Here is a 26,672-nt window from a genome sequence, read left to right as displayed (position 1 = left end):
GGCTATTAACTTTGCAGTGATATAGATGAGGGATGATAAAATGAGTTTTAGGATATTGTTACATGAAGTCAATTAGAGAAGGTAGGAAAGGGATAATCAGGGATGTTTACAACTCTGTATCAGTGACGAATCTGCAAAACATGAAACCAGCTTTTAGCGGTTTCTTCAGCAACTTCACTTCTGTTTTGCTGGTTATAAGATAGGAAGAATGTGAATTTCCTTCATGGAGTGCTGAGGGTTTACTTTGTGCATAGAGTATCCTTAATTCTTCAAAAAACATTACAGTAGATGTAGGTCATAGTTAAAATTTAGAAATTAATTGCTCACCTGCCAAAAGGGACAGGCAGCAGGTATAGCTCAGAGTCCTGTTGTCAGCTTGTTCAGCCCTGAATTATTCTCATCAAATTCCTCCTCATCTAAGAGAAATGACTGGAGTTCTGCTTCCAAATGGGATTCATTAGCATTCACTGGCTCCTCTCATCTAATGGTGCCTGATACTGTATGAGAGATAACTATAGAGGGACAGTATCACCTGTTGTTGTTTGGTGAGGACATAAAAGGGAAGCCAGCATGGTAGATTCTCAAGGTGCTAGTATTGTGAGCGCCAGATTGGGTGCCAAGGATCACAGAATCACAGAATGTCAGCGATTGGAAGGGACCTCAAAAGATCAAGTCCAACCCCCTTGCTGGAGCAGGAACACCTGGATTAGCTCACGCAGAAAAAACATCCAGGTGGGTTTTGAATATCTCCAGAGAAAGAGACCCCACAGCCTCCCCAGGCAGTCTGTTCCAGTGTTCTGTTACTGTCACTGTGAAGAAGTTTTTTTGCATACTTATGTGGAACCTCTTAAGCTTGTACCCATTCCTGGACAGCCTTCCTGATGTGTGTCTGTTCGGAAAAACAGTATAATCCCTGATAGACACCGAGTTCTGATTTTCATGTTATAGTATGGTATTTGTTGTGAAGTATCTGAGTGTTTTTGTAGAATAGAGTCACAGAGTGGTTTGGCTTGGAATGGACCTTAAAGATGACCCAGTACAACCCCCCTTCCATGGGCAAAGGAAGATTCCACTAGATTCAAAGTCCCATCCAACCTGAACACCACCAGGGATCAGGACATCCACAGCCTCTGTGGGCTGCTCTGATTTTATTGTGTGGAGTTTCCAGTAGGTTATCTTAGTTTTTTCCAGGACTAGATGCAACCCCTAAAAGAACAGGAGTGTGTGCTCTTTACCCCATACTGTCTCACACAGGACAGGACATGGATGCTGTGGAACAAGACATACTTCCTAAATGCCATACAGTCCCAGGCCTCTTCCTTATCCACGGACTGGGGGAAGCTGGACTGCCCAGCAGTAGTCTGACTGGTGGGAACAGGAGGAAATGGGAAGCTAAACTGACCTTTAATTCCCACTGTGAATCTGTGGTCTTGTAGTTTGGTTTGATTTACATAATGGTTGGCTTTTCAGGGTGGAAGGGTACAAAGTTGGCTGTCACTAGAAAAAACTGGAAGTTTCTTCTTAGGTGTATAAATATCTGACAGGAGGGAACAAAGAAAAGTGGATCCAGACTCTTCTCTGTGGTACTGAGAGAGAAGACAAAAGGCAATCAAACTGAGACAGAGTTCATTTAGACATAAGACAAAACTTCTTGTCTGGGGGATTGGTTGAACAATGACAACAATGAACAGTTTACCTATAGAGGTTGTGAAGAAATATCCTTGAAGATAATCAGATCCTGACTTGACACATTCCTGGGCAACATGCTGTAGTTGGCCTTGCTTTACACATGGTCTAGATGCTCTCTAGAGCTTCCTTCCAACCTCAGCTATTCTCTTTTTTCTCATCTTGTTCCCACCATATCTAAATGTGAACCAAAGTTTGGCCCATGGTTTGCACGGGTGTTTGATGCTTTCTCCACGTGAACCTTTCTGACAGTTCCATTCTCTTATAGCAACTGATGGCTATTCAGAAATTCCACTCGGAAAGATCCTCTCCTTGCTATAACCTCCTTTTCTTCCCTTGCTTTTGTTACCTGATCAAAGGATTGAAAGCTGTTGATCTGTTTCTGGACTGACTTTATTTGAGACTAATACATGTAGAATTTGCTTTTGTTTTAGCTCTTTTTTCAGAAAATTAATTGTTTTGCTCAGAAATCTATATTTAGTAGTTCTTAAAAAACACATACACTTAGACTGATTGCCAATTAAATGCTTCCCAGATCTTCTTGAGATGCACAGTATTTCATGAACTAAAAATAAAAGCAAGCCAGAAAGAAATAAGTTACTATGAGAGGAACAGAATAGCTGGTCTGTATTCCAGCCATGTACAAACAGGAATGCTGAAAGATGCTGTCCAGATTTAATCAATAGTAGCTGGCTTCTGCAGAGGATAGCAGGAGGAGGACCTTTAGGGATCTGGGAGATGCCTAACAACAAATTAATAAGGACCTAGATGGTATTCTGGAAAAAATATCACTTTATCAATGCCTTGTTTTTATGCACTTCTGTAAGTATCTGATGTCAGCCACTATTAAAAATGAGACATGGATGGGTGTCTGAGCGATATAGTGACTGCCCTCATATTTGCTGTTACTTACAGTGCGTGCCTGAACAGATCAGACTATGGGTTGACCTGTGCGTACATCTGTGCTGCTTCTGTGCTCCTCAGTGGAATCGAAGTCTTTGGAAAATTTCTCTGAGCTGCATTATCATTGCTAATTGCCACCTCTGAGTTCTAGGCTGTACACATCCATCTCAGGCATCTGTTTGCTTTCAGGAGGCTGCAGCACCATCATAAAACTCTTAACATGTCTGTCCTTTAATCATAGAACACATAAGCATCTCCTGCAGTGCATGCACCCCCCTCACTGCCCATCAGTTCAGGAGCACTGATATGCAGCAGCCTGGCTTGTTTGCAGTATCCGCAGGCTGGTGTGATTATCAAAAAGTGGAACATTCGGGGAGGTCTGTTGTGTGATCCAGGGGATTTCTGAACGATGTGTGCCTCCTCAAAGCCTCCTGCCGCTAACAAGCACTTCGCCACTTGATGGCACTCTTAAATATTTAGTGGGCTGCAAACGCTATCGATGTGTGCCCTTTTTTCCTTTTTTTTTTTTTTTCAGAGCAGGGTTCGAGGACCCAGAGCCTAATGTATTAAACAGTAAAACACTACCAAGTGTGAAGCCCGAGCTGACCCAAACGAGAAAGTCAGGAGCAAGAGCTGAGTCGGTTGTGCCAGTGGCTCCAACTGTGTGCCAGTTGGTTTAGCACTGGTCTGACTTCCCAGCTCTGGAGTGCTCTGCAAACATGAGTGTCCTGTTGAGTGTTGGGGTTGGGAATGCCCTTCACTCCATGGCTTCTGAGAGGCTGTGTGTTGAGTGAGACTGTTAACATGTGTGTCCGAAGGTCACGACTGTATTCCTTGTTAAACTTTACGGTGAGGGTGACGGAGCAGTGGCACAGCTGCACAGGGGGGTTGTGGAGTCTCCTTCTCTGGAGATATTCAAGACCACCTGGACGCCTACCTGTGCAACCTGGGCTAGGGAGCTGCTTTAGCAGGGGGGGTGGACTCAATGATCTCTTGAGGTCCCTTCCAGCCCCTATGATTCTATGATTCTATGATTCTATGAAACAGGAGTGCTGCTTTTGACAGTACTGTTGTTTGGAGCTTACGTAGTCCCCATCAATCACCCTTCTCTTACCTCTTCTGTGGTGTATACTCAGGAGTGCTGTGAGAAGTATGGAGAAGAAAGAGCTAAAACCACCTTAGCTAGACTGGAATACAAATCTCCAAGTTGCTGCTCTTCAGTGTATGGACTCTCTCCCTTTTATTTGAGTACCTTCAGAGTGTAAGTTAGCATTTGTAACAATAGGTTGTACTATTACAATTTATATAGCAAAACCAAATCTGCTAAACCTATAGTGCAAAGTTCTTTCTGATCAGTGTCAGAAAACTCTGGCACTCTACTTACAGCTCCATGAAGTCAGCCCAGCTGCATACTCCTTTTCTTTCCAGTACTCACCTGCTCTCATTCATGTGAACCAGAGGAGGGCTGAGCTGCAAGTCACATACTGCTGTTGCATTCAAGAAGGCACGGTCTTTTCATCCTGTTTATACCATTCTTGTCTGTTTCTGAGACTCTCCTCTAACCTTATTTGCACTTCTTTGCACAGGTGTTTCCTAAATCTCTATTTTCTGTTGTACCAGTTGACTGCAGTGTCTTGTATTTCTTTGCTAGACTACCTTTTAGAGAAAGATGCAATAGTGTGACAGCTTGTTTCCATATAGGCTGTTTGTATCTCTCAGTCTGGGTTTCTGGAGTCTGTGTCTTGATTCTGACTTGTTTGGAGCCCACAGCAGTAATTACAACTGTGGCATGGCCTTGGGTCACGTATAAATTACAGCCTGCCTTGTTGCCTTTCAGTTTTGTCTTTTCTAAAATTTCCAAAAAACTTTAAAATCCTATTTTTTCTCTCCCCTGTTGGAACTGCAAGTTCCGTACTTCCCAAGCAAAGCCACAACTAATAACGTTAAGTTGATCATGAGTATCAAGAGTTGGTCCAACAGTTGGTGGAAGACGTCAGGCATAATGCTAAATGTGACATTCAGATATCTGAATCAGCACAAACCAGAATGGTCTGCAATTTGCCAGTGCTGGACTGAGGGGATTGCCCCAAGCTTGCTGCACTTCCTGCTGAGCAGAGGGCATGTGCTTATCCCTCTAGCTGGGAAACACTGAGCTCAGCCTAGTACAGGTGGTCTTAGCAGCAGGATTCAACTTCTACTGACAGATGGCAGAAAATAAATACTGGTGGAGTTATCAGCTCAGACAGCATCTCTGAGAGGGTGCTGTTGAGTTCAGTGGTGGCCCTGGAGCTAGGCTTTATTTTCATTGGTCATCAGGGTGGAAATATAAACTCACAACAGAAGGAATGTGTAACTGATGAAAAGTCAGGTGGAGTTGCAAATGCTAGGAGCAGGGCTGTCAAACAGTGATGAATTTCACGGTAAACAGGAGTTACTCAAACCAAATGCATTTTAACGCAGCCAAATATAATATACCTGTCTAAACGAGGAGTGCTGCATCTTGGAAGGCTGCAACTCCAAAAAAAAAGAAGGCTTTTGTGGACAATGTGAGTTTGCAGTGTGAGATTTTGGCAAGGAGGCTGGACGTGATCTTGGACTGCGAACAGGGAAGGCCGAGTGGCAGCAGGGAGATGATTTAAGCATTAGTGAGACTGATACTACAGTACTGTATTTGGTTCTGGAGCCAATATTTTTCAAAGAATGCATCAAAAACAGCAGATATTTCAGAAAGAGCCCCAAGCTGTTTCAAGAGATGGAGAAGCTGCTTTAAAGGTGGAGAGAGAACAATACATCCAGTTGAAATCCAGGATGCATGTGAGTTTTTTTCTGATCTGAGCACAAGTCCTAGCCATGTGAGGTACTGCACATCAGTGGAAAATTTCTTAATAATTTACAATTCTCCACATCAACTGAGAAGCAGCTTTCTCTTTGCAGCTCTGAAGGTAGCACCTTAGACTGAGGTGGCAAAACTTGTGATGGTCCCCAGCTCCTTGCTGAGCTCTGTGCCAATCTGGAGAAATTAAATTTTTTACTTCAGACTGAGAAAGTTATTAAATACATGCTGAAAGCTGACTTGCCTTCAGCTTTAAGTAACTAAATGAAGAGAAGTACCAGTTATGAAAGCACTCCTTCATCCAACTGAGATAAGCAGAGTAAGAATTAACAGTGTCAAGCCAGACAAGTCCATTGAGGATTTAGGTGTGACTTTTTAATCACATTATTAAGCACTCAAACTATAAAATGATGTGGCTTCTGTCCTCAAGACCTGCAAGTGAAGAATGCTTGTGCAGCCTTAAACAAGTAATAGAGTTCAAAACAGGATACACACTTGTAACATTTGTGAGCTGTGAAATAGAAAAGACCAGGCTTTCTGGCCCTGACCTACAATGTAAGGAATTCTCAAAACATTTTCTTCTCTGAGGAGGGATTGTTTAGGTAGTTCTGTGTAAGCTGAATTTTCCCTGCCCACAGCGAGTTTCGTAGCCACATCCACAGAGATCAAGGTTTGTATCCAAACAGCAATACACTTGAGTACTTGTGGCCAATTTGAGTAGAAACAGAATGAGCATCAGCAATTTCAGTTTAAATCTCTCAGGGATCCTGGGCTGAGTCAACCTTGAGCAGAGCCCTTTGAAGTCCTGGTTCTGCTCCCAGTTCTTCTAGCTCACTCTGATGTCCTGGGCAGTCCCTCCATTCACCTTTCCTTTGGCTATGAGAAGTAGTGCTGCAGATGCATGCTTAAAGAGCTCTGAAGTGCCATAAAACTCCCAGTTATCATTGTTAGTCCCTGTGAGCCTTTGTAAACACATTCAACACATACTGAGATTCTCTGAGCTCCATGGAAAGATTTGTTCTTTCCTGCTTTTTCTGAAGTACTGGCACACAGTGATGCTCAACTTGCCAGCCGTTTCCCTTCTTACAAGCATGCCTGTTCTGCGACTGCAGAGAAGCATGGAGTTGGCAGAGCTATTTAAGAGAGTGAGGAGAGAATCTTGCTGAAGCAGCACAAGCTCTCCCAAGTGTGTTTTGCAGCAGGGTGGATGAACCTGTGCTCAGTTCACACTGCACAGGTTTTGCTCACTGATAGAAGGAAAATGCATTGAGAATTCATTAATTTGTGACTTGCTCAGTCAGCTGTGCTGCACAGGTTGTAGCACAAGCATGTGCTTAGGCTATGTACTGGGTTTTATAAAACTGAGTGATGATTATAATTTATCTGGGGACATTTGGTGGACTGCAGATAGCCTTTTTTATCCTCTACTCTTACAACAGTTGAAAGGCAAGTAAGCAGCTGAGGCACTTCTTTAGTACCAAAACTTTTGTCATTGAAACTGATCTCCATGGAGGTTATCGCATAGCTGGGTGAAGAGCACAGCCAGCCATGGCTCTTGGCTTCTCCGAAACCCAAGCCTAAATGAGAGCCCCAGCCAGCAATCAAAGTGTGGGCATATCTAGGAAAGGAATGTAGATGCGCTTCTGCAGCTGTGGTGCTCAGAAACAAGCAGCTGTTCAGAGCCGTTCTTCTCCGTCTTGCTTCTTTTTTTAGATGGGCAGATTTTAAGCAACGGTGTTTCCTTTTAGCGTGGTGATTTCTTGGTACAAGCTGTATCTGTGAGTCAGCTGGTGGTCTTGATTTATAAAAAGACATGTATCTTAGGATTTAAGATGGAAGGCTGTAGCGTTTGGGGTTTTAAGCCCTGCAGAGATAAAATAATTTGCAAGTTTAAGACACAAGAAACCATAACATCGTCTTCGTCTGTAGTAAAGAAAATCTCTACTGTGACTCATGACCAGTGAGGATTTTCCCTTCTAATGTGAATACAGGATTTACCCCGGGCACTGTAACTGGCACTAGCTCCAACTGTTGTGCTGAGCTTCCAGGTTTGGCCACCAAGCATTTTGTAAGGAACGGAGGAAAAACATGCATGCCTCGGGAGTTTTTTGGTGACCCAAAAGGGAAAGATGAAAAGAAAAATCTGTCCAAGAAGCAGAATATTTTGATCTGATACGTATATTGTATATCAGTGCTTTTAAATGTGCAGGAAAGCTACAAATGAAAAATCTGCTAACTTGGTAAATGTCAGAACAATAGATTTAGATGCATGAGCTATGGGGTGATAGCAGAGTGATATTCCAAGGTACTGTGCTCCCACTAAGTCAGTATTTTTCTTAAAAGGCTTGGGGTTAAATCTGCCCAACTCTATATGCAAATGCAGATGAATATTTTAGACGGCAGTAACAGTTGGTTTGAAACCTACTTCTGATTGCACATGATACTTAGAGGCTCAGTTCTCCTGGTTGAGACCAGTAACAACGCTGTCTGCGTCTGTCATGAGAGAAGCTGCTCTTCCAAAGAGGGCTTGTTATGTGTCAGGCTCCGATATGTAACCTGTGCTCAGATGAACACTGAGGATCCTCAGCACATACAGCTCTTCCTCATTACAGCCAGAGTCTGTTCACTTTCCTCTTTTTGCTGCACTGCCTTGCATCTTCCTATAAAGTGGAATACAATTCCTGCTGGCACACTTGTCAGAATAACTGTCTAGTGTCTCCAGGCCTTCTATCTCAGAAAAAGAGCCACATTGCAAATTGCATTTTATGGGTCTGCAGAAGGCACATACTTTCAAGTCTTCCACTATGTGCTTGTGTATCTGTACGGTGCAGAGCAGCACAGTGCAGCTGCTCCTGATCTGAAGTTGCCACTTTTGACTCTAGCAGTGGTACAGTGGCCCCTGCCAGTTCTTGAGTCTGCCCCCTTTGCTTCCTCAGTACTGGCTTAGAGAAGATTCATTCAAATCTGTGGTGGGCTGAATTGGCCTCTCTGTACAGACAACATGGGGAACAGCCATCCAAGACCCCTCAACTCAGTGCCAATAGGTAGAAAATGAATGTGCACTGTGGACTTCTTGGAGATATACTCGGCTGCGCAGCACACCCAGCTTGAGATCAAAGGCTGTCAAACAGATCTGATTTACTAGTCCATTTAATCTGAGTCACTCCTGGTAGGTCATCTTCACAGCCTTCTGGGTGTTTTTGTTTCTGAGGGGACCTCAACCTAATAGCAGTTCAGTGACATTACTTGGCAAGGACAGTTCTGTGAATTCTGAGGACAGGGAAAACCTCTGAAGGAGAAAACAAGTTTGCTTCCTTTTCATCTAGAATTCTAGGAATATGTTAGTAATGATATTTGTGGTCAAATACATTTAAAGTGATGCCAGTTTTGGAATCTTGCCTTTCTGCAAAATAAGGAAACTGTTTTCCTGCCTGGCCCTAGTGTACAGAGGGACCCATGAAAGGTAGTGCAGCATTCTTGGAAAGTTAGAATATTTCCACCATCCAAACACAAAGCAGAACTAGTAGTTTTATTGATGTGTGAGTTGCTTTACTAACTCTTTGGATGTTCTGTGTGTGCATGGTAAATGAGAGGTCAGCAGTGCCTGTACCTGTGTGTTGATTGGGGCTCAGCCTTCTGGCAAGGAAAGTCCTCTGAAGTTAGTGCTATCACTGTGACACACATTTACCAAGTCCTTATCCTGCAGAGCATTCAAAATGTTAGGCAAGGCAAGAAGCACTGTTCTGGAAATACATTGTTGTACATTCGCTACAGCACGGAGAAAAGTGAATTTGTTTCCCATGTATTACCCATCAGAGAGATGGCTAGGATGCCCTGACAGGAAGCACTTTGTTGACAGATGAGGAAAGCTCCTCTTTTGCTTCTGGAGAGCTTATCTACATCAGCAGCTTCTTTTTCCCGTTGGAAGAATTTAGAAATTGTTTTTTAGGCAAGCAAAAAAACTTGAGAGCTGCAGAGAACAGTCAAGACATAATGAAAATGAAAGAAAAATGATGCTATTGAGAATAGGAAGAGAGGATTTCAGGCAGCACAGAGTAAAGGTAAAAGTAGTCAGAAAAGGAGAAAATGAAAAGACTTAGCTAGAGAGAGCTTCTGTGCCACACAGAGAGATGCTGGACATATGCAAAATAAAGCTGCAGTGACTTGTGGATTGTACGATTTGTGTGTTGGCAATAGGTATGATGCCTTACACATACTTCACTGAAATGCTTTAAATGCTTTTGATGAAAATGGGGAGATTTAGATTGCTGAAGGGCAGTGAGGCACTGGAACAAGTTGTCCAGAGAGGTGTGGATGCCCCATACTGGGGACAGTCAATGTCAGACTGGACTGAGATCTGAAAGCCTGGTGGAGCTGTTGGTCTCCCTGTTCATGGCACAGGAGTTGGATCAGAAGGACTTTAAAGGTCCCTTCCAACTCAAATGATACTATGATTCTAAGAAACAGTGCAAGCTTTAATATCTCATATTGCCAATGGAGAATGTTGAAATACATCTATCCTTGGATCCTTGGTTCAGCCTGAGAGTGAGGTGTTAATGAAATCCAAACCAACTGAAAGAGTTGTCCAGGACACTGCAATACACTTTTCCTCCCAGGCCTCTCAAATTTCCATCCTAGAAAAAAATCTTGCATGCAGGCTAGTTTGGGACATGGGTGAGCGCTGTTAGATCATTGTATCTCAATAGCAGAGAATCTTAGAAACAGATTTAACAGCAAAATTTCTTCTTGTTTAGATGACTTCATGAAGCAAAGCCAGGGCATGCTCGCGCTCTACACTCTGAAGAATCCCTCCTTTCCAGAGTATGTCTTCAGCAGTCAGAGTGGCATCATGTGCCTGGATTTCAATAATGACCACCCCCACCTTCTGGCAGTGGGCTTCTATGATGGCAACGTGGCCATCTACAACCTTAAGAAGACATCTTCCCAGCCAAGCTACAAGAGCAGTGCTAAGTCAGGAAAGCATACAGATCCCGTTTGGCAGGTGAGAGTGCTCTTCCTTTCCCCGAACTGAACTTTTAATTTCAGGCACAGCAGGAAAATATGCTCTATGGGCAGAAGTGTAGGTTTAATACATGCATTAGTGATTGAGTTAAGTTGTATTTAAAGCCAATTTTGAAATGCACAGAAAGGCAAAGAAATTGTGTGAATCCTTGGTCCTCAGCAGAAACTGAACATGCATGCAAAATGTTGCTTACAGAACTATTTCTCCTTAGTTCTCATTATTACAAATTATTTATGTTTGGGTAGGAACCAGTCACCTCTGAGTATACCAGCATACAATGCTTTTATGTTCCAAATACTAAATCAAAGGGCAAATCAAAGTAATGCATCATCTAAAACACATATGTCAGCCTTAAAACAGACTTGTCCTGAGTACAACAAACCCAGGGACAGCTGTCTTTGGAACTGACTGTCACTGAAATTCAAAACACAACACCCTGTAGTTGATAAGTTTTCTAGTGTACTAAGAATTGCAGTGTGCAGGTAATGCTCTTAATGCCTTTTAAAATGCCATCAGTCACAAAGAGTCTCCAGAGGGATACTGTAAAGGACTGGAGTTGCTTCATCCATCTATCTTTGTAGTTATGTCTGCAGTGTAATCTGAGTTAAGACTAGAGCACAGCAAGGAATATGTGCTTCTGATCTAGTTCATAGTATGTCAGCACAGACTTTAGCACAGCCTGTATGGGCCTGCTGAGGTGCAGTTGTGCATATTTTGGTATGGACTACAGGTGCTGCTGATTTAGTCTTTGATGTCTAATGCAGTCATACCTCTATGCACATGGTCAGTATTCTTTGTACTTGGTCACATAATGCATTATTTGTCCCCTAATCATAGGTCCTTGTTATTTTTTCTTTCCATAAAAATACAAAAAAATCAAAGCATACCAATGGGACTTGCAGATGAATGTGGGACCTGCCAGAAGCAATACTGGTGTTTGTTACAAACAGGTTATGCAGAAGTGACATGTTAGAGAACATCAGATTTTTTATTTGCTGCCCGTCTGGACAAAGCTTTTCTTCAAGTGCACATTTTCACTCTTCTTTCAAGTTTATGTGATACCCCAAGATTGGATTGTTCTCATCATACAGTGTGTCATATATACACATACAGAAAATCTATCTTTGCACATGAGGGCAGAAAACTCCAAGCCTCTCCAATTGCAATTCAGGCTTCCAGTGAAAAAAGAAAAATCAAAGTAGTAAGTCCTATGTGCAGCCTTCCATGACCTTGCTGCAGCATGCTAGAGCTGGTCATGGTTGTTACTGCACTTTAGAGACACAAGAATCACAGATCATTTGTGCTATTGGTGATATGGGGAAAGGCAGAGTATGCCTAAGTTGGCCTCATCCATGCAGAACAGAAGCAGCTACATGCAGCAGAAGATGCAATCTGTAAGGGGCTTTTAGAAGTAGGTTCATGGGTACCACCTGACAGCTCAGAAGTGAGGAAAACTATTAGGCACTCAAGGGAGATAGCTTTGCAAAGGAAAGAAACCACATAATGGATATGGATAGAGGTAGGTATGAGTAGCCTGTAGTTCCCATTTATTTGTTACATATCCGCAGGTTGAGTGCTGAGAATTATTATCCTTTTTTTTTTTTCCTCTTCAGTAAAGTACCTGTATTTTTAGTAAACTTTAGAGTGTCTGGCTTACCTTGCTGTAAAATGAGTGTGCAAAGTTAGTAATAACGTAATAGCATCGCAATCAGGAAAAGAGCTTGTACATCTTGAGATGTAGCTATTTGTCAATAACAGGCAAAAGGTTTCTAAGAGTTTTCTCTCCTTTTGTTGGGAAAAAATTGGTCCTGGAGAATGATTTGTTATGTTGTGACGCTGGATTGCTATTCCTCATTTGATGTTTAACGGTTCTAGAAAGTGATGTCTTGTTTCTCCGATTTGATTCAGAGATGCTCTGTTCTACCCCCACCAATACCCCAATCAGTCTAAATCACTTCTTTGTCTAGACCGTCCCCCGCAGCCCTCACTGATATAGAGACTGCAAGCCTGGACTATGAAGGCTAATTAGAAGAGTAACAAATTTCTCCTGAACTATTAAGAACCTTTGTTCTCTGGACTGCCTGGCTTCTTCCTTTTGAAACAGTGCAGTGTTTTTGAGATGAAAGCAAAATAGGAACTGAGTAAACCATCCTGACAGCTCTCTTATTTCTCCATTTCATCTTCAATAATTTAGTATGGGTAAGTTTGCATTAAAAAAAACAATGTAACATAGCCCATTACTAAGATAAAAAAATGTAATATAAAATTTCCGATTCTGTTATCTAATAGTGAGTTCATCTGTCTGATGCTGGCTTCCATATTTTTAAAGATCATAACAGTGGTTTCTTCTGAATTTGGCAAATCTCTTCTTTGTAGTAAGTTGCACTGCAATATAAACAAAGGAAAATGCTGACTTGTTTTAGATATTTCTCACACTTCACTAGCAATTAAATTCCGAAGTCAGAACTCTGAAGAGGGAAAATAAAGGAATAAACAATTACACAGCCATGCAAATATATGTGCATAGAGTGCGGTGTGGCTAATACAGTCACCAAAGCTTTAGCTTTTATGGGAACATAAAATTAGAAATGATCTCGCAGATAAGTCAGGACAGACCTCTGCCTAACAGCTGTGATGTCCTGGGAAGCTGTGCCAAACCTGTCATGTTCTGCTGGGCAGAAGTTTTTGTGGGCTCAGACCACACCCTGTTATTATTGAAATAAAGCTCCGAACAAGCAGCACGTGCCCCGTACACATCATCTCCATCACTGAGTACTCCTAGAAAGCATGTCCCTGGACAGGATATCTCCTTCATTCAGCCAGTGGCTCAGCCACAGGCTTTGGCTTTGGATGTCAACTAAGGAGCCCAAAGTGGTACAACTCGACTAAGCTTCAGCATGCGGAGCCTGTGAGAGCAATCTCCTCCAGGAAGAAGAGTCAGCCTGCTGGGAAGAGGCATTCAGCATAGCGGTGCCCTCCTGTTGTCCAACTTTCAGCTTTGTTTTCACTTCTCTACTTAAAAAAACAAAACAAAACAAAACAACAACAACAACAAAAAAAAAACTATTTTTTTTACTTTACATCTTAAAAGAGCGCTTTTTTCCTTACTCTTCCTCCCCTGAATGTTTGAAATATTTTAGGTTTGAAGCATTTGGAAGCTGGAGCAGTTCAGAAACAGGGATTGGGTGATAAAGTATTTGCTGTGTTTTTCTGCTGTTCAGTTTCCCTCTTAAACCACATCTTATTCAACAGATTTGTTTCCCCCATGTGCTTCTTGGTCCACTTTCCTATAGGACTTCATTTCTGCTTGCTTCTGGGATTAGTATGGTGCCAGCACTGCTGCAGGGGATTGACTTTTTTTTTTCACCTTTTTTTTCCAGTCAGTATTACTGACTGAACTCTCAGTACAGAGTGCTGACCCTAAGAACTGTGAAGAGAATATTTATTTTGGCTGTGCTTAGAGCAAGTCTCAGCTGTGGCAGGCTGACCCATGCACACAGCTTGCTTTGGAACTGCTATGGAGAGATCACTGATCTGAAAAACAACTTGGTTCATTGTTCGTGTACTGTATCTGATCTGGCCTGCCGTGGTGCTGATGCCATGGAGCTTCAGATGGCATCCTGAAAGAATTATTTTCTGCCTTCTGCTTGTGCATGGGAGGAGGAAGGGCTGGCTGCTGCCTGCCAACTCTTCACCAAATGCCTTTCAGGTTAAATGTGATGCTCATGATTATGACAGAATGGGCAAGGCAGCACAGTAGCAGCCTGCCAGCTCCCAGAGGAAACCCAGCTTGCATATTGGCTTACCAGTTGAATTTATGTAATTCTTTCTCAAATGTAAACCACATAAAACACACCTGAGACCAGCTGCATGAAGTTCAACAAGAGAGGCAGCCGGATTGTGCACCCGGGAGGGGGCAGCCCTGGCTGCAGGTACAGCCTGGGGGATGAGAGGTTGGAGAGCAGCCCTGGGAAGGGGGGAAGGCTTTGTAGGGCAAGGTGTGTATGGCTGAGGGCCCTGGGTGTGCTGGGTGCAGAGCAGAGGAGCTGAGCGGAGGCCTGATGGCGGCTGCAGCTCTCACAGGGAGCGGAGGGCAGCGCTGAGCTCTGCTCTGTGTGACAGACACAGGGCCCGAGGGCACGGCATGGAGCTGTGCCAGGGGAGGGCAGGGATCTATTACCACAGTAATATCTGCAGTCAATCATGACAGTCCACGAAGCCACCCCAGCCTCACCTGACAAGGTTTCGGTGTGCTGAAGGCAGTAAATGAGAACAGTTGCACACCTCCTTCAACACCAGTACGGCTTGCTGTTCTCCATGCTGCTGGACACAGCTTCACACACACACACACACACACACACACACACACACACACACACACACACACACACACAAAGACCTCTCTAGGAAGTAGATTGTATTTGTTGCACTTAGAAGAAAAAGCATTTTGCTCATAATCCACTGTCACACCAGCACATTGCTTCATTTCTGATGACAGCCCGTCTCCTAAATCTGTCATCTGCAGTCAGACAAACTGCTTTTGTGGCTTGCTTTGCTTCTGAGATGTTAACGCTTCACATAATATTTTGTTCCTTTGGCTTCAGGCAAACAAAGAGTTTGTTGCAAAGAAAATAAAAGGAAGAGGCAGAAGGTTGTTATCAAGGTCAGAATAAGGATCAGCTGTTTCAAACAGGCTTGATTCTTCTGCTGTCACGTTTGCTGCTGAGAAGCGCAAACTAGGTGTGCTGTGGGTAATGCCGTGGTAAAACCTTGTTCAGCTCCATGAGGATACTGTTAGGGGATAACTTCAATGGAGAAACAGAAATGTGGAGAAGGGAAAGCAATGGAGGCCTGAACTAAGAAGGCTGGGCAGGAAATGGGGATGAGGAGAAGCAGGGATGGCTCGTCACAAGAGCTGGTAAGTGGGATAATGTAGGGGAAGAAACTTGATGTCAAGGGTCATATAACACAAAACTGGGATAATGCAATAAAAACTGCATCTTGTGCTGTGTCAGTTCAGTGTCTGCACCTGCAGCTTTCTCAGTCTATCCTGAAGTTTTAGACTCAATTAGGGTGGTGATGAAGGTAGTGGAAACCGTGAAGCACTGCAGTGGCAGAAATGTACCTTGTTCAAAACCCGTTTGATACTTTGTGAGCCAGTGTGAGGTTAGAAAAGGAAGTGTCCAAATGCTTCCTTCTAAGTATCTTTGACAATTATAGACAAAATCCTTCATTTTTTAACTTCAATGTTATATTTTTTTAGATTATATCAGACTGTATCTTCTAGAGATTTTTGTTTCTTTTAACTGACTATTTTTAAACTATGCCTTGGGTATGGATTCTTGCAGGTTAGAAATTCTCTTGAAAAGCATTGCAGATCATGTAACATTTGTCTGAGAGGAAATTTTTTTCCACTTTGATGGTGCTTTTCCCTCTGTACTTCATACAGATGCTGAACTTATTTTCTTTCTTTTACTCTCACCACTGCTTGTTAAAAAGGATTCTTCTGAAGTGCTGTGTTGTTCTTCTCTCTCCCCATCCTTTTACTCAAGATCCAGGTCTCCTCACTGTGGATTTCCAAGTTGTTTATTTCTGTTCTAGTAACAACAAGGAAAGTATGTACAATTTGCTTCACCCAGTAGTTGTGCTGGTGCTAGTTCACATAGAAAACTTCACTCATTAAACATAAAGTCAGTCCTTGGGATGCAGGAACATGTTAGCCTGAGGCTTCAAGGGACAGAAAAGTTGTAATGCACTTTTTGGTTACTTGGATCTTTGAATCCTCCTCTGCTGCTTTACAGCCATCACAAATGTTAACTAAATATTTACGAAAAATCAGGAAGCTATGTTAGATCTTTTTTGGAAAAAACATGGCTTGTAAAATGTAGCTGCTGATAGTAGGATTTTCAAAATAAGTGTAGAAAGCACACGTGGGTCTTAACAACACTGACACAGCCTGTGAAACAACAGAGCACTTCTGCAAGAAAGATGATGTAGAGGTAAGGGAGGGATAAGGGCAGAGCAGGCTGAGCAGATAGTGCAGGCGAAGTCACGGTCTGCAGGGAGCAAGGGCTGCTGCAGCTCCCACCCCTCTCCTGCAGTGGCAACCACCTTGACTTGGTGTGCTTGGGGACAGAGCCCCAGCCCTGCAATGATGGGCACCTTCTGTCAGGCACATTGCAGATGCTGTCTCTGCAGATGCTGATTTAGCAGCATCAAACAGCTTGAGGATTTGGATGCAAGCCTGCCTGCCATGTGCTGTCCCTGTGTAAGGAGTGGGGAACTTCTTATTTTGTCTGTAAATTGAATATCTTGCCCAATGAGCACAGTCAGAATTGAAATCAGGAGCTGTGAATTCCAATTGGTTAAATATCCCCAAGTTTTCTGGCCTCTGGCACCCATCATTCATCTGCGTGCTGTCTGACATGGGAACACCACCACTGACAGGACAAGCAGGAGAGAGTCTGGTGGCTGGGTCCTTGCTCCTCAGCTGTTGGTGTACCAGCCTAATAAATGCGGTGAGGAGTGCTGTGAGGGGAATAAGCAAGCAGATCCCTGGTACAAAGCAGAGTAACCACCTCCCAGCAGGAGGAAAACAAACTGAAAGTAGGGCCAGCCCTTATCCAATGCTATTTATAAATGAACTCTGCTTCCTCCAGATAAATCTGAGGCTGTGAAGCATGAGCAATGCACAAGCCCCAGGCTGGGCCTTTGCCCTGCATCAGCGTCACTTCCATGCCATGCTCGCTGCTCAGCTCAGTGCTGAGTCCCTCTATCACTGGGTGTACTCTTTGCTGAGCATTCTCTATCCTCTTTCTGCATTTCCAACTCGTGAGGTGTCTGAAGGCACTGTGGTACAGCCAGTGTATGCTGATCTTGCACCCCTGGGTTCATGGGTGTCCAAAAAATGGTGCATGGGGCTGTGGTCTCCAGAATGATGGCATCAAGGTGGAAGGCAGTTGGTCCAGCTGTGGGGGAGAAGTGATTTTCCAAAAAGGAGCTTTTATGGGGTTAAATAAGATCTGGGAGTGTGTTTCACAAGGAGCTCTAGTGCTGGCCTCGGGGGCCCACTTTTGCAGAGAGGTTAGACTAGATGATCTCTAGAGGTCCCTTCCAGCCCCTAATTCTGTGATTCTGTGCTGGTAAACATATCTGAAAGTTTTCTCTCAGCTATCAAGAAGCTTTCAAGTACTACAAAGGAAGAAAACAACCACCACCACCAATAAAGCTTTCAGTAAAGCTTGGTTCTTGCTATGCCTGTAGCAACAAAAGCAATCTTTCACCAGATAAGCTTGTTGTTTGCTTGTACCTGTGAAAAAGTCTCAGTCAACCTCACACCCGTGGTGCAGGTGACCTGTGGTCTCTGGGAGCACCCAGACTCACCTATGCTGTACCTTCCTTTCCATGGTACTTTGAGATGCTGAGGAATTCTTCCTCCTGGTTCTTTGCTTGGTGAAAGGCAGTCCTGCTATACTGCTCAGGTGACACCCAACTTCTTTGTACGTGAAGAAGCCACCTTCATTTCAGTTCCTGCCTACTGTTTTCAAGCCTGTGAGCTGCTCTGACCATTGTAATTGGCATATTTATTATCAGGAAAGCTGTCTTACACAAAATGACAGTATGTAAAATTAGAAGACAGCCAATTAAATCCCTATTCTGCTTCAGGCAGGCAGTACCGTAGGCCAGAATTGCTCACTGCGAGTGCAAGAGAGATGAAGGAAGCCCAAATTAGACCAAAGGCTATTGCGATCTTCAACGATTTTACCTTCATCAGCTGTCTAAACAATTTTCTCTCTAATGCAATCTGTGCATCCCAATTTTAAGTATTACTCACCTTTAGGAAGAGGCAGTGATTACAAACCTTATCACTTTAACAGCTTATATTGTGGGGACAAGTTCTCTTCCAGAGCAGTCTGATCCATTCTGTCCTGTTGCATAATTTTGCAGTAAAGCATCAACATATTTTTCTACAGTGCAAAGAAGAGCACCAAGGACCCTCCTCTGCTTAGCAGCTCCCATATCTCTAGATTGCTGTCATAGCCATATTTGCATTTAAAAGAAAATCCAGATTCTGAGATAGGAACATTCTTCACTGGATTTATTTTTAAGTGCTTATTTGTATGTATGTAAATCAAAGTAGTTTTTATTTATATCTTTCCATCAGCTTTTACTTACACTCAAAAGACTTGTCTGCTGTACAAAGCAGTCTCATCTAGAGCAGCGGATGAAGCAGTCACAGTATGGTTGAACTTGATGTTCAGTAAAGTTGTGAGAAGTGAGACTGAATTTACAATCAAACTGAACCTTCATTTCTGGAAAAAGGAGACTGTTCCTGCCGCACAGAAATGAGAACTGGTAGAGCCCTGGAGTATCCTCTTCTGGTTACGGAATCATAGATGCTACAATATCATTCCTGAAGTGCTTTCTTCAAAATGAGTTTGTCTGGCTGTCGTCACCAGTACTGACAGACTGAAGTCATTATCTGGAAAGTCTTAGATGTAACATAACTCTTCATCCATTTGAGAAAGATTTCTGTAAACCTCCCTGACCTGGCAGTATCACTTTGCTGATTTCTGCACCAGCCTCTGATCCTTTTCTGCACTACTGCCACTTAGCTAGAAAATCCCTAATTTCTACTTGTTTACGTGCTTTCTTCTTCCCGTGTTCCTCTGTACTTGTCTTTATCAAATTTAGTCTTATTGTTTTCAGGCTGCATCTCCAATTTGTCAAGATATCTTCGAGTTCTGATAACAACAGAAACCTTTGCCTCCAAACTGTGTCATCTGCAAATATTCTGTGTATGTTGCCGTCCATTATGCAACTTACTAATGAAAATAGTGAATAGAATCAGACCTGGGACAATCCCCTGTGGGAACCATCTACGGTTGTTCTCTCAAGCGGTCAGGAAGTCACTGATCACTACTCTTGCAGATTCATTTTTTCAATCACTCATCCACTTCATAGTAATTACATCTGGACTTAATTTTCTTAGCTTGCTTCTAAAACATCACGAGGAATATGCCGAAAGCCTTACTAAATTAAAGGTAAATCACATCTGCTCCTTTCCTCTAATCCTGTAGACCCATTACCCTGTCAGAGAAGGAAATCAATTTTGTTTGAAAAGATCTTTCCTTGACAAGCCCATATTCATCGTTCTCTGTCTTCTTGTACCACAGATGCATACTGATGACTTAATACTTTGCTTCAGCATTCAGGGTTCTGAGGCAGGCTGACAGGTCCGTGATCTTTAATGTGTCTTGCAAGCTAGCTTTTGTTTTTGGGGGGGACATCTTTCTTGTTTTGTTGGGGGACATCTTTCTGGGGACATTTTGACCCTGTTCCTATCCTCCAGGACCTCTCCTAATTTCTGTAGATAATTATGTATGATTTAGAGATTGTTTTGGCTGCTCCTTAGGCACCTTAGGGTGAATTTCATATGGTCTTGCTCAGTTGGCTGTATCCATCTTAGCATTCCTGTGCTGCTTAAAGTTAATTTTGTTAAGTATCTAGTCTCAGTGTATTTTTGGATGGCGCTGAAAGAAGGAGAGCTTTCCTTGTGGCTCTTGGTGGCATCTGCCTTCCTCTTTGTGAACCACAAACATGGTCTCAGGTAAATATTCCTGGGTTATGTGACTTTGGCTGCTGGCAGACTGGTCTCCAGGCTCAGAAGGTCACATCCTTCATGGAAGAGCCTCCAGCTTCTTCCCCACACAGACATCTCAGACAGTATCAGAAAGGTATTATTAGCACTGCTGCACTTCTGACAGTTGCTTCCTTCTTGAGGTTTCTGCATATGCAAAGACTCCTGAGCCTGGCAGTGGCAGCCCAACTTTCCCCATTCAGCAGGCTTAATTCTTCTTCTTGGGAGCAGCTGTTCCTCTTTAATTGCAGCTGGATTCACCCATCTGCTCTGCTTTTACCAGCACCACATCTAGGGCTCAGGGATGGGAGTGGAGATGACCCTTTTACAGCAAGGCTTCTAAGAACAAAATCAAGTGCTAGTGTCTTCTGTGTTAATGTTGACAAAAACTGCTATTTTGTCACATTCTTGCTAACAGCAGAAATGCTGTCTGCTTCCCAGTGTAATAGTCAGGAATGATAAAAGCCTTGATACAGCCCAGTGATGTCTTTGGCCAAGTGTGCACCACTGGGCAGGACTCCAGACACTGCCCTACTCCTCACTTCTACAGCTTTCTCTGTCTGTCTCTTGGTATGCATGAAGACAAACACTGAAGTTACTTTGCATATGAGTGAAGTAAACTGTGCTTTCTAGGTCAGGCATTTTGGAGGGTCTCTTGTGACTGATTTCAGGAGAGCAGCCTTGTTTCTCAATGTTTTCCTCCAGGTGTTTGGCCTTGGCTTCACTTTTAATAGCTGGCAAGAGATTCTCAATGAGGCAGCAAGGCCTGTGTATGTGTCCAGGCTGGGAAGGCTGGTAAGCAGTAAACAAAGAATACCTGGCAATATCTTTGATGGAGGGCATTTGGGAAATTTGTTACAGAGGCACTACTTTGTCTTAGCAGCCAGGAGGAACAAAGAATTTGCTCCAACAAAACTGAAAGTCAGCAGACTCAGGATCAGCAGATCCCTTGGGTGAACAGCAGAAGTGAGTGATAAAGGGAGGGAATAAAAAAATGACTGTCATTAACAGGAGGAGGATGTGAAAGATTTCTTTTCTGCTGGTAATGAGCTGATGTTTCTGGATGCCATTCTGTTGAGAGTCACTAGCAGGAACCAACAAGAAACACATTTGGAGGTGATGGTGGGAGGAAATGAGAACTGCTTCCTGGCTCAAATTAAAGGCTGCTGTAGAGGAATACAAGGAATATTCACACCAGAACACAAGAGAGATCAGCCTGGCACAGCAAGGGGTGACCCACAGAGCAATTCATTGTAGATCAGCCTGCAGTGGGCTGCTATGGAAGCCTGAAAATAGGATAGTGGCAAAATGGAAGAAGTCTCCTTTATGCAGACTAAATGTGGCATGAAGACACAGAAAGTTAAAGAAGATGAAGGTACAAAGTGAGCTGTGATTATGTGGAGTCATAAAAAGGAAAGGATGATACTTGGGAAGTGTGTTGGAAGTTGAAGGAACAAAGAATACAGGTTCATTACTAAGGCAAGCTTTCCACTAATACTGAGTAGTATGGATAAGAAGGCAATATTTGATGCTGTATTGTTTAATCTTAAATTGAGTGTAAAAACTGACTGCTTGATATGATTAATGTAAAAAAGGAGTGAAAGCATAGTTCAGAATGAGGGAGTGCAAGTTAAATAATGTTTAGATGAGACAGGTATGCGCTCACCAGCAGGATCAGCTTAAGCATACCCTGCAGTACATAAGAAATTAGGCAGAGCAATTTCAGACCATTAGTGAGTGTTTTAGGAAGTCTGTTGTGCTATATCCATCCTGGATCTTAAGCATAAACTAGTGGTTTTTTTGTGCAAGTCCATAGGCAGCTTCCAATCTTATTGAATACAAGCTTTTACTCAGAGGCAGGGCTCCTGGGGCACGGATGGAGGGAAGCATTACTCTGCCTTTTTACTGTGGATGGGGACGACAGCACAGCAATGTATTGGCTGCACTCCAGTGCTTGTCATGTAGGATAAGCGTGGCCATGAAAAGTAGGGGAGGTCTCAATGGGCTGGAAAAATAAAAATAAAAAAAAAATCTAAGTTAAAATGTTATGTTTGAACCAAGAAAATTACTGGCCAGGGAGACCAATTTCAGTCACTGGAAAAACACTTAGACAAATGGCAGAATGATTTGTAAATGTCTAGGTAATAAGGTAATTCAGAGAAACGGGCATAGATTTGTCTGGAATAAAATGTTAAGCTACTATAATTTCTTTCTTTTTTGTTGTTGTTGTTGTTGTCTCAGAGAAATGGGCATCATGAAGAAGGGGGAAGCAGTCAGCATTATCACCTCAGTTCATCTTGTCTTGATAAAGCATCTGATCCAAGCTCACACAGTGACATTTTTATAACTACTGCGTTTAAATATGAATTTGATAAAGTTACTGTAAAGTGTTTGTTCAGGTGGATCAGACCGTGTGCTCTAAGAACGGTTATCCAGGGCTTGCTGTCAAGCCCTGAAGATACTTCAAGTGAGACCCTCCAGCTGCCAGCCTTGGTCTTCTTTTGATCAATACTTTCATTAACAACTCAGGTTACAGAATAAGGAAGCCCCCTCGGGAGGCCCTGGTACTTTTCAGGGCATGATTATGTTCAAAATGATCTTGATAAATTGGAAGAATTTTCCAAAATCAATGTAATGAAATGCAATAAAGTCATGAGTGAATTCTGTATTTAGAAAGGGAAAATTAAATGCACAGATACAAATAAGGGAGTGAACAGTTAGGCAGCCGGGTGCCAGAAGGGGTTATAGCAGAACATCAGTGGTCTTCCTGTTGCATGAAGACATATAATTTTCATTTTTTTGTAAGAATATAAGGTAGGGGAGGTTGTAACTCCCATTTGTGTGTGCCTAAGGAAGGCCCAGTACTGTGTATTTCCAGCTGTGTAGAAAGGCTGAAAGGGAAGAGCTGGAATGCTTAGAGAGCATGACCTGGAAGGAATTCATGGTAAAAGAGATTTTCTCTGTAAGGCCAGTTAAGTGCTGACACTTGTCTGTATGGCAGTAGTTGAGTGCCTGTTGCTGGAGAGAACAGACTATGTGAACCACCACCAGTGGTTGCGGTGTACCCAACCCCACCTCAGAAGAGATGCTCCCCCAAACCCTACAGTGCCATGACAGCTTTGCTTAGGACTGTATTGGTTGCCAGCTTGGTGCTGGAAGGAATTTGTCACTGAGTCACATTGGCAGGGATTTTCTTCAGCAGCCTGTAGCTCGCTCACTTATCTGCATGTGTATTACTCAGCTAGTTCCTGAGGGTTTCATAAGGCTTGTGTCATTCCCACTTCCTACCTTTGACAGACCTTATTCTATTTTTTAAGTTCAAATGACCCAAACTCTTTTGTTTCACCTTGGGCAGGAGTCAGCAGGGCTGCAACATTTCAGTGTTGGTTAAGAGCTCCATGGAGAATAATGAATAGGAAGGGAAGGAATTGCTTGTTGTTTAATGTGTATGTGCCACATGTGGCACCCCGCAGCTGAGTCTTGGCAAGCCAGCAATGAGCCGAAGGGGTTGGTGTTTGCAGTAACAGTTGTCTCCTTGGAAGAAAGGAAGGCAGATCCTGCCGGTGGCTATCTGCAAAGCACTCGGGTCAGCTTCATGGCCAGGGAGGCTTTGACCAATTTTATTTGTCAATGTCAGTGACTAACAGCCTCCATGCCAGGAAAACTGATCAAGCATTATTTCTTTTCTAGGAATGACACTAGAAACATGGGAGTTTTCAAATCAGATTGGATAGACGGTCTAATCTCCTGTTGGACAGCAGCCACTGCCATCTGCTATAGACAAAGATTATATTATTTTCTAGCTAAGAGTTGATGGATTGCCCTGCTAACCTGCTGTACATAGCAGTGAACATGCAGAGCTTTACCTTTATTTTTCTGTGAACAAATAGTAGTTTTGAATAGCCTACATTACGAATAGCCAGGCTCTGAGAAATAAAACTTCAGAAGTGTTAGGCTCTTCTCACGGGTACCCCACAGCAATGTTTCACAAATTAATTTTGTACTAAAAGAGTGGTCAGGCTAAAGGTTACTATAAAGATAACAGTATATCTTTGATTTTATTATAGATCCCATCAGGATCATTTATAGTATTGTGTGTACTTGTCACTTTTCCACTGTTCACATACACTTTTCTTTCTCATGTGGTGCTTTGCTTTTACTATATCAGAGTTGAACTTTTGCTATAAGTCATCTCAAACAGCAAAAATCCTGGGATCGTTCTCACATGCTTCCAAAAAAACCAACTTCTTTCAGTTGCCTACTTTTCTTGTCAAAAGTCCCACTCCTCACAGCATGGATAACGCTAATGATAGGAGTGTGTGCCACATTTCTGGGCCTCTGGGAGCAGGAAAAAGGTCACTTCTGAGCAGATGCCCAATTTGATTGCAGTATCATGAAGGCTAATTACCCTAATAAGTGTTCATGGGATTTAGAGGTTGAGAGAGAAGAGATCATAAACAATATTAAGGTGTCAGAGGTGTTGACAGCAAACTAAAAGTATTTCTGTTTTCTGAAATTCAGGGTAAAGTCACGGAGAGCTGCTGACAGTCGTATGAGGGCAGATCTTGATGCCCCTGGAAGTTTGAGTTCAAACTGCCTGCACTATGTACCTAACTCAGATGCTGTTAACTGTTTTGAATGTGGGAGCAAGAGCACCAAAGCAAATCAGCCTACTTGCTTTTGAGGGCTGTTGACTCCACTGTGCAACTGATGAAAAGAAGTAGTTGTGACACTTAACTGATAACAGAAAAATTGAATTTAAAACTTTCAGAGAGATGGCATTTGGAGTGAGCAAACCCTGACTAAAGCTCTCCAGCTGGGGAATGCTGAAAAGAATTGGATTGGGTAATAATCCATAAGGTCATGGAAACACTTGTGTTGTTGGACGCCTCCAGATGAGGTTTCTTCAACACTCTGTATCAGGACAGATATGAGGATTCTAGAGCTGTCTGCTGTGTGATTAGAGCTGGACTCCAGCTATTTTATCTGTGCATTTTCCATTGATGTAACGGGCTGTTGCTTGGTTCTAGTTTGGGTGCAAAACATCTGCACTGAGCTTAACCAGAGCAGAGAACTCAGGTGCAGAGCTCAAGCAAAGCTCACTAGGGAGCACCTAGCATGTGCTCTGATAGTGGTCAAGCTTGGACTCACCCGTTAGAGAACCTCTGGACCAGCTCAGCACCTAGCATGTGCGTTGTGTAAGCAGCCTGGGTGGTGACTCCAAGCCTAATCTCAGACCCATGCTGACTTCAGCACAGACATGTCTCTTGCACTTCCTTTCCATGTGCCAATCAAGGTGTTGCTGGGTTCAGCCTGAAGGTGTCAGATTCTGGAGAGCCCCTTTTTTTTCTTTGTACCTCTGTCCCAGTAGGAGATATTTAAGGTGCTGGTGCCAACTGCTTCCAGGTTTAAATTTGACTTTTTTTTTCACAGAAACCTACCTCAAGCTAAGTAACTTTGCCTTAGAAGGAGGTTGGGAAGTGAGACATTTTTCCATGTATTTGGGAAAGTAGAAAGTACCTGAGTTAGAGGAGAGTTAAGTGAGACATGCACATAAATGCACCTTATTGTTGGACAAGTTTAGAGTGGCATTTTAAAAAGCTCTAATTTGAAGCACATCCCTTTTCCTGTGCCCTGCGTGAGATACATGAGTCAACTTGTTTGTTAAGCAGTACCTCTGAAGCCTGCATTTTTCTCTTTGAATTAAAATTCCTCACTACACCAACCTAATTATCTGAAAGCAGCTGCTGATGACCACCATGATCAGCAGAAGCTCACGTTCCCAGGGAGATGTTCCTGGAACAGATATATATGCAACACAAATGTGTGCAGAGGCCAGCCTTGGAAATCACTGTTCTCTGTATGTTCCATTGGACCCATCCTTTCATCAGTAGCCATTTATTCTGAGCAATTTTGGATTATGTCACTCCTTAATGCAAGACAGAAGTGGTTCCACTTAGAGTATTTTGATTTCTGCAGTGTAAGGATGGATGTTCAAATCTACTTGAGACTCTTCAGTCATATCTTCTGGCCATGTAACTGTCATTGTGTACACTCACGCATGCATTGCCTTCCATTTTGTTTTTCCTTCTGCAGAACAGTCTAGGTAGGAAATCAGTAGAGTTCACTAGAGAATTAATTACTCCTTAGTGAGTCTCTCACTGAATTTTCATGCTCCACAGAACTTCATGGTACAAACCATTTCATAAAACAGAATTAACACTTTTTCCAAAGAAGTAACATTGGGATACCCGAGCTGTGTAATTAAAGTATTGAGAACACAGCTTGCTTTTTGGAATAGGCTCCAGATTAGTAGATGTTCACAGATTATTTGATAAGCTCTAGGATTCACATGCCCATTTATCATAGACGATGTTTAGGGAAATGTGTCTAATGCTCTGCTTGATAGGAGCAAATATACCTTTGAAAACCACAGCAGAAGCTGCCAAAGTCTTGTCCCCATCCTGAACTGACAGATGCCCACAAGAGTTTATGCTGACAGGCCCAGTGGCAAGTCATCCTTTTCCCTTCAGTCTGATTGAATTCCCAGATCTGAAAATCGAGTGTTCTTAATGCTTTTGGTCTAA

General features: G+C 42.9%; 1 protein-coding gene across 1 annotated transcript in view; it reads left to right on the top strand.

Annotated features, from left to right (window-relative positions):
* DNAI1 (dynein axonemal intermediate chain 1) overlaps positions 1–26,672 on the top strand; it is a 103,712-nt gene that overhangs the window by 47,562 nt on the left and 29,478 nt on the right. The window contains exon 12 of the mRNA XM_065740122.1: positions 10,177–10,424. Coding sequence (XP_065596194.1) covers positions 10,177–10,424 — 248 coding nt within the window. The remainder of the gene's footprint in view (positions 1–10,176; positions 10,425–26,672) is intronic.

The sequence above is a fragment of the Cyrtonyx montezumae genome, unplaced genomic scaffold (assembly GCF_038088225.1).
Source record: "Cyrtonyx montezumae isolate F1298 unplaced genomic scaffold, pur_monq_1.0 scaffold_25, whole genome shotgun sequence".
Lineage (NCBI taxonomy): Eukaryota > Metazoa > Chordata > Aves > Galliformes > Odontophoridae > Cyrtonyx > Cyrtonyx montezumae.
This window is presented reverse-complemented; position numbering and strand designations above follow the sequence as displayed.